The sequence below is a fragment of the Apteryx mantelli genome, chromosome 8, assembly GCF_036417845.1.
Source record: "Apteryx mantelli isolate bAptMan1 chromosome 8, bAptMan1.hap1, whole genome shotgun sequence".
Lineage (NCBI taxonomy): Eukaryota > Metazoa > Chordata > Aves > Apterygiformes > Apterygidae > Apteryx > Apteryx mantelli.
In genome coordinates this window covers 34,007,151-34,015,718 of record NC_089985.1, presented here as the reverse complement: position 1 = coordinate 34,015,718, position 8,568 = coordinate 34,007,151, and the positions used below count along the sequence as shown (strand labels likewise).

Sequence of the window (8,568 nt, the reverse complement as noted above, 5' to 3'; positions counted from 1 at the left end):
TGCTTTCCTTTTTGAAATGAAAGTTTTCTTGGCACCCGTTTGCAGGAGGCCTAGGAAGCCACAGGAATACAGAAGCGCTTCTGCGACGGGTGTCTCCTTTCAGAGTCCCCAGAGCAGCGCTGTTCAGGACATGGGTTTTTTGCCTCTCTGTCCTATGCTCTGGGCTTTAGATTTTCCACTGGCCACCAGCTGCGGCAGGCTGGTGGTGGCGGTGGCTGGAAATCCCCCGACTCTGCCGCAACCCCAACGCCTCAGCACCGAGAGCCCCTGACCTAGGTGCCAACACCTGCCCTCACCGGGGCTGAGGGGCAGAACGCGCAGGGCCGGTGGCGCTTTGGGTGGGATGCAGGATGCCCTCGACAGCGACGGCTACCCAGGGCGGCTCAGGGCCCGAGAGGGGGCGCCGGCGAGGGGCTGCAGCCCGAGGAGGGAGCGAGGGGCCCGGGCGAGGCGCGCCGCAGGGGCGGCGGCCATGGCGCGGGGGCTTGTGGGCAGCGGCGGCGCAAGGCGCACGGCATCGTGGGAGTGAGGCCGGCTGAAGGCACAAGGCATTGTGGGAAGGGGCAGGAGCGCTGCGGAGGGGCTGGTGCCGCTGCGAGGCGGCGGAGGCGCGGCCCCGCCCCGCCCCCCCCGGGGGACCCGCCCGCGAAGGGGGGTGTGCGCATGCGCGGCAGGGGTGGCCGGAGGGGGCGGGCCCTGCCCGCGGCGCCCCGCTGCCCCGCTGCCCCGCGCGCCCCGCCCCCGCCGCCGGAAGCGCCCCGGTTGCCGTGGCGACGGCGTCGGGGCCCGCGGCGCGGCCGAGGCGGTGCGGGCCGGGGCCGGGGCCGGGGCCGCCGGCGCCCGGCCGCCCCCCCTCCATGCCGCGGAAGGCGCTGCTCTGCGTCCTGCAGCTGGAGATCCGCTCGGTGAGTGCCCGGGCCGCGGCCCCCTCCGCCCTCCCGCTGCCCCCGGCCGGAGGCTGGAGGAGAAGCCGCGGCGCGGCCCGGTGCGCGGCCTCCCGCGGGCCTGGCTTCCGGCACCGCCCTGCGCCCGCCCGCGCCGCCGCCCCGGGGCGCCTCCCCCCGCCCGCTCGGCGAGGAGCGCGGCCGGCTCTGCGGCCCGGCCGGGGTCGCCAGCGCCTCCCCTTCCTGCTGCGTCTGCATCCTTCGCCCGCAGCCCCTCTGCTTCCCCGCACAGGTCGGCCGCAGCCTGCCCCTCCCCTCGCAGCTCCCGTTTTGCTGTGGAAAAGCGTTTCTGTGAGAGATGCTGAGCTGCTTGCGGAAGCTGTGCTGCGTGGGAAGAGCACTCCCCGGGAAGCAAAGGCATCCTTACACACGGCAGCTTGCGCGGGGCGCGGGCCCCTCTGCGCGCCACGCGTTCCCGTGCGGGCGGACGCGGCGCTGGGCAGCTCTCAAGGAGCACAGTGCTAGCTGAGGGCAGCGTTGTCAGGGGGCGTGCAAGTGGAAGCCTTCTCGCATTAATCGTGTTAGGACAGTTCCCTGCGCGCTTTGTGGTCTTTTGTGTGCCTTAGACACCATGGTGGAGTAAAATAAGAATCTAAGTACTTCTCCTGAGATTTCTTAAGAATTACTTGAGATGGGTAATGCTCTGTCGCTCTGGAACTGTTGCTGACTTTGTAGGTACTGGTCACCGTAATCTATAGGCTAGGCCTGCTCACAGGGTGAGTGCTGCCGGAATACTTGCTGCCAAAAGGGAAATCTGAGGTGCCATCCAAAAGAAAGCAAGTGCAGGTTCAGAAAGTGCATGCTGCAAAGTGGCCAGTATTCCTGTATCCTTAATCCCCCTTGCTCCTAGACTTGTTTGGCTGCTCTAAAATACACCTGTGAATTTCTGCTCGTAGATGGAGAAGTTGTCGCCCTACCAGTGTCTTTCTGCTGTTTCAGCAGCTGGTATTTGTCTTCATAACACAAAGCCCTTCTTGGTCCAGGAAAGTAGGAGATGTGCTTTATTCCTCCATTTCTGCTCCCGTGAGTTCTTCATGGGGTAAGAGAGAGCACAGAAAAGTGGTCCCCCCAGTGTCAGGCTTCTTCAGTTGTGGGGTATCTGCTAATCAGCCTGCTCTCAAGGTTGCAAATAGTAGTGGGAAGGGACAAAGTAGGCAATCTCCAGCACTTGCCTAGGTGGCCCGTTTAGATTGTGGGTCATTCAGTCATGTCCTTGCTATGCCATATAATTTCTGTCAGATAACCCTTTTCATAAGTGTATTTAGTGTGTTTTTAAACCACTTAAGTTATTTTTTTGCCCCTCTTTTTTTTTTTCCATTGGAGCCTACTTTAGCACTTCACTCCTGTGATGGTTTGAAAACTTTCCAGCCTAGAATTCCTTCTGGCTAGCTGATACCCTCCTCTTACACTAATGTCAACACTATCCTTTCACTCAAATAATTTTTTTCCCTCCCTAGTGTTTGCTCTCTTGATGTATTTTTTGGGCAGCAGTTCTATCATTCCACAGTTCATCTCTGTGAGCTAAAGAGACCTGATTCTTTTAGTTGTATTTTGTATGATATGCTCGCCAGTCTTCTGATCATCTTAGGCATGGGTGCTGCTCTTCCACTTTGAATTTGCATTGATCAGGATCAGAACTGTATTCAGCATTCCAGATGGGGTTTCACTGTTGCCTTAGATGATGTCGGGGGAAAAAAATCCAAAATTCATCCTATATATCCTAGTATTAGTCTCTTCACAGCTTCACTGTGGTTATGCTGTCATTTATTAACACACTCATCTCTTCCTTAGCTAGCTTTGATGGGTGAGCCCTCCAGTAAAAGCAGAAGCTGTTGTTATTACACAGTAGGTGTATCTCATTTCTATTATTGTGGTCCCCCAAACTGTTCTTTCTGTATCTTTTTTTCCACCTCTGATGATTTCTGAATTTTAATTGGCATATTTTCTGAGTACACTCTGACTTCTTGTGCCAAGGTCATTAAAAAATGAGATGGGTCCCAGGATAGATAGAGCAACTTTTTTTAATAGCATCCCTCAACTTGATGCCTCCCACTTTAGCACGTTATTGATGCTGTCCTTTAGCCAGTTTTCTGCCACCTTAGGACTTTATTACTAATTCCCATCTTCTGCATCATAAGTAATAACTTCTCATGTGGCACCATATGATGTTACTGATGTCCAGATAAATTAGATATTCTTTGCTCAGAAAATAGGCTTTCAAGAAAATGTCAGGTTGTACTTGACTGATCTATTTTTACTAAACACGCACTGCTGGGGGGTTTTTTTAGTCACGATTTCCTCCACATCCATTATTATTCTTTACTTGCCATATTTTGCATGTTTAAAAAATTCTGATTGATGAGATTATAATTTTTCAGATCCTTTTTTCCACCTGACATGGGCCCTGCATTTGTCATTCTCTAGTCAGACAGTACTATCCTTGTTTTCATACATAGGTTTTAATGATGTATGAGATCCATCAAGAGAAACTAGATTCTTTCAGAACTTGGGCTGAAGAAGATTCAGCCTCACTCTGGCTCAGGAGTTTAGGCTTGGGGCATATTGGGTAACTTCCATTTCCATAATTTCATTCAGTTGTGTGTGGGCCACACTTGTTAGTTTTGACATCCTTGTTGATTTATAATACTCCCACTTGTATTCTCCTGTTTTCTTTATTTGTGACTAAAGTCCCAGTGACTAAAGTCTTGGATTTCTCCGAGCTGACTCCTTTTGTTTTTCAGTGCTCTGCTTATTTCTAAACCTTGTCTGAAATCCATCCACTTGTGTCAGAAGTTCTGTCCTCTTAAGTTTTTCCTTGCTTAGGATACATCTTCCAGACTGTTTTTGCTCCTTTGACTTAATGAAATTCCGAGGTCTTCTCCTATCTGACTCCATGAGCTCTTTGCTTTATTTCACTACTAGTTTTCTTGATTTCTGAAAGGCTGCTCTTTCAAAATTTAAAACCTTAGTTACAGACTTTATTTCGTTTATCCTGCCATTAATTTAAATAGAATAACTTGTAATTGCTCAGACCGAGATTTCATTGTAATTTGTTTTTGAGACTAATTTTGGTGCCAACCTCTGCTGCTGGCATTAGATTGCTCATGTAGCAAGAGAATGCAATCATGTTATTCTTCATGTCATCGCTGCTTGGAGAATTCACAACTGTGACAGTGAAGGTAGGTAAAGCTTTAAGTACTAAGATGAATTAATGGTGTTGTAGATTACTGCCAGGTAAGGAGGCTAAAAATGGCATCTCTTCACATTGAGAAGATCACTTTTGCAACTTTAAGTCCAAAGTGCTATTCTTTCTGGAAGCTTGCGCTCTGCAGAGGTTAGTGGTGTCCATTGCCCTTGGTACAGAACTCTTCCTGTTTTGGTAATAACGGGTCATTGAAAGGATTTTTCAAGGCTTGCCTTTTTCATTGATTACATATGCATGCTACGGTTTTAGGACTGAATGTAAAAATAAAATGCCATGTAGAACTGGAGGTCAGTAGGATTTTGCTTCTTTCCATGAGATTAATCCGGTGATTCCTTTTTGGCCATTCGTGATGTCCCAAGATGGGGCTGCGACGTGTTTCCATCCCTCTGAGAATCTCAGCAGAGGAGTGCAGGATAACACTGTCCTGGTTATTTATCTTCAAGAATAGTCCTCCTGGTTGGTTTTGAGATCAGTTAATTGCAGCATCGATAGTCCTCTTCCTGAGCTGATCCATAGATTAGTTTTTAAAGTGCCTGAACAGTTTACAGTCAGATAAGAGCTTCAGTTTATCTCTGAAGTGTTATGCAGCTCCATGCATCACAAATTAAAAAAAGAAAAAAACCCTGCAGATATACATATTTCTCATTAATTTTTTGGAGCTGGCTTAAAGTTATATGAACATTTAGATCTGGTGTTAGGCCCAGGCAATGAAGTGCTCAGTTCACCTCCAGGGTAGTAGAAGTACATGCTTCCCCACTTGCTGTCTTGCCCTGCACGTTGATTTCTAAGAACTTCTTTTCTTTTACAGGATAGTCAGAATGAATGGCACTTAACTGTTGTTGCATAGTTGCCTTCTCTGATGTCTTCTGACCTTTCAGTTTTCATCTCAATAAATGGGCAAAGATTGGTCGCCTCCTCCAAGGCGAAAGGCACAAAGCCCAAGCTAACAAGGATTGTAAATTCTACAAAAATGTCAAGGAGAAAAGTCAGAACTAACCTAATAGGACTTGTGTATAGTTTAAGGGATCTTGCCTTGTATGGATGAAATCTGTCTCGCTCGCTCACTCCTATTCACACTCGCAACTGTGTGAGTGTCATACAAGCTGTTGAATGACCTGGCAGGCTTTTTCAATTTGGGTATCTACTATTCTGGCTCTTTTCTTCCAGATTTGAAGCCTGTGTTTACATAGAGTGCAATTCCTTCTCTCTCCCTCTCTCTCTCCCTCTCTCTCTCCCTCTCTCTCTCCCTCTCTCTCTCCCTCTCTCTCTCCCTCTCTCTCTCCCTCCCTCCCTCCCTCCCTCCCTCCCTCTCTCTCTCCCTCCCTCCCTCCCTCTCTCTCCCCTCCCTCTCTCCTTCAGATATTTATGTTTAGTAACGTTATTTTCAAGCTTATACTGTAGCCATACTACATTTATCATACATTGGTTTCTGTAATTTCTTTCACTTGCGGCTGTTTTTCTGCTGTTTTATATAGCCTTGTTTTAGATCCAGTAAGGATTTCTCAAGTAAAATGTTCATTTGGGAGTAGGAGACTGTAACCAAAGCACTTATTTTAATTCCTGTCACTCTGCTCCTTTGTCTTTCTGCCTGGCAATTGAAAGTCTGAACACTGTTTCTTCTGCAACCTTATGTTAGAAGAGACAACCTCATATTTATTATACTGTGATAAAAAGTGAGCAGTAGAATAGAACTTAAGTGAAAAGGTGACAATTCCCTGGCTGGTTAATAGAACAAAACCATGTGACGTGGGGAAAATAACAGATAGTTTTGGAATGATTTGTGTACAATCTTGCAGTAGAAGCACAAGTGAGAATGAGTGATGTTCATCAGGGCTTTAAAAACATACCAGCTTCTTATTACTCCAAGAATAAGAATTGGCCAGAGAGGGAAAGTCGAGAGGGCAGCAGCAATACCTGGCAGCCTAATGAGGAGCCCTCCCTGCCTTGAGTGCCCTCCGAGGTAGCCAGAGTTCTCAGATAAAAACTTGTGTGGCATGGATCTGATAGTAAAGGAGCAACACCTGCTTATTCTCTCCTATTTACATATTAAAAAGGAAAGTTAATATAATCATAGTATTTCCAGATAAACCTTCCCTTTCTTGGTGGCTGGATAGAGTATAATATCCAAGCACGTGCATTTACCAGCTTATTATTCTCTTTGAGTAGGCTAAGATCTGGACAGGTTTTTGTGTTGACATACCTATTAAACTGTTTGCCTAGAATCTGTTTGTTACGACCCTTGATGGTTAACTCTATGATAGTTGGTGCATACCTTTAACTGTCCTAACCTGGGATTAGGATAGCGGTTTTAGTTTTGGTTGAATACAAGGGAGCAAGTTTGCTTGCAGTAAGAAGAATTTGGTCCTGGTTATTTTGAAATGTTGATTATTTTTCCTGGTCAGGCTGCACAAATAGAATTGCTTTAGAAAAAGAAATGTTTTCACTCTAATCTGTTATCATCTAATTCTCAGCAATCAACCATTTCTGCCTTGACCATTTCATTCTTATCCTGAAAAAAGCCATTACTTCTATAACTAAAGTTCACTTTGTTTAATGAATGTGTTACTCTTCCAGATAACTTGCCCCGGAGTGCTGTTGAAAGACAAAGAGGAGCTCTATCTCAGTGTCTCTGTACTTGGGCAGTACAAAAAAACTCGATGTGTCCCTGCAGCGTTTCCACTGCTTTTTGAAGAAAAACTAGTGTTTGAAAAGGTAAGATAATGTCAAGTGCTGAAATGAGGCAAACAAAACCCGTCCCGAACTCCACAGAAACCAAGTGCAAAATTCCCGAGTGCAAGTGATCACACTGAGGATGTGCTTCTTTTCAGCACAAAGGAGGTGTGTGCGTGTATTACCCACACAGTGACTTAAGCAGGATAAATACTGAAGACTGTAATATATGATGAGAATTTTTTCGTCTTTGTCCATTCTTTTATGAACAATGCTTTTTCAATATCAGTTTTCCTAGTTTGGAAGGAACTAAATGTTATTGTTCTAAAAATTATGGCAAGGTGAAAAACAAAGAATATTAGATACAGGAGATTCAACTCAATTCAATGGAAAGATGGAATAGCAGCTCAAGCCTTTTTGGTGACATCTTTCTCCCTTAGAGATACTTTTTTCAGTGTTTGTCACCAGAATTCCCTGGGTTGTACCCTGGCCTTAAAATTTATAGTTGTTTATCGCATATTCTGAGGCCCTACTAGCTTCATTATTAGTACCACAGGGATAATGAAACACAGTATCTTACAGATATGATCTGGTTTCTTGTCTACCTATGAATAATAATATTGTGCCCTTTCTAGTTCTTTTCCTTTAAGCATCCCCCAGCACTTTGAAAACCAGACTGACTAAACATCAATGATGTTCTTGCGATGTGGGCAAGGTACAAACAGTGGTAATTCCACCAACCACTGAAGAATAGAAAAAAACCCTGTAGTTCGTTAAAGGCACACAAACATCCCACAAATGACTTAAAGTAAAAAGTGCTGAATGCTGTTTTCAGTATAATTTAGGGGAAGTCCGATACAGCACAGTCTAACTGCTTACTATAGGGCTGAACAAGAAAACAGAGAATATTTGTTCTCTTACAAATGGCTTTTGAATAATTCTAGATATTTGTGGGGTACCAGTGTTTTGATATTTTCAAATATTTGGTACCTAGAATGGCAAAGTGATCTGTAGCACCTTGCTGAGATGTTTTGCGCAGAATTAGAGAAAAGTGTCTTACCTGCTTAATATCCAATGTGACTCTTTAAAGGAATTCCTTCCTTGTCCCTTCCCTTCTAATCACATGGGATTTGGATTAAAAAAAAAAAAAAAGCTTAAAGTATTACTAATATATTAAAAAAATTATTCTGCATCTCTCAGAATTCTAATACAATTAGCAATTTATCTTTCTCTCTTAAAATTTGCTCAAACAATACTTATATCTTCATATGTTCAATTCTTCTCAATACCTCCTAATTTAAATATGGAAAGGGAACCCTGAAATGGCTAGGAAGCATATGACATGGACTGCTAGCTTTCGATGAATTTGATTATGTGCCAAATGATAATTTCAGTTTCTTTTCTTTTTCCTAATGGGGATAGAACTGTTGGCAACCATTTGAAGCAAGGAATAACATTGTGTGTGTGGTGGTGGTTTTTTTTTCTTTTTTTTCTTTTTTTTTAAGAGGTCCATCTGGTGAATTTTTTTTACTGTATTTCCATTTCTTCCATTTTTTTTTTCCCCAGGCATTTGCTGATATAGTTGATCCTGGAGACCTTGTGGAGTTACTTGAGTGTAGGTTCTGCTTTTTATGTGTACTGTTGTATGCATTTAGTGGTTAATATCATGCATGTATGGACTCTAAAGATGTTTTGGAGGGTTAATGTATGTGTTTATTTTTCTGTCAGGAACCTAGTCTCTGAAAACCT

General features: G+C 45.1%; 1 protein-coding gene across 4 annotated transcripts in view; it reads left to right on the top strand.

Moving 5' to 3' along the window:
* The first annotated feature begins 807 nt into the window (after positions 1-807).
* SPATA6 (spermatogenesis associated 6) overlaps positions 808-8,568 on the top strand; it is a 47,176-nt gene continuing 39,415 nt past the window's right edge. For 2 of the 4 annotated variants that reach the window (XM_013948460.2, XM_067301220.1), the window contains exons 1-3: positions 4,038-4,123; positions 6,724-6,861; positions 8,386-8,434. In XM_013948460.2, the coding sequence (XP_013803914.2) occupies positions 4,070-4,123; positions 6,724-6,861; positions 8,386-8,434 (241 nt within the window). In that variant the 5' untranslated portion in view covers positions 4,038-4,069. Of the gene's footprint in view, positions 906-4,037; positions 4,124-6,723; positions 6,862-8,385; positions 8,435-8,568 lie in introns of those variants that run through there. The other 2 variants (XM_067301221.1, XM_067301222.1) reach the window with 2 other exon arrangements.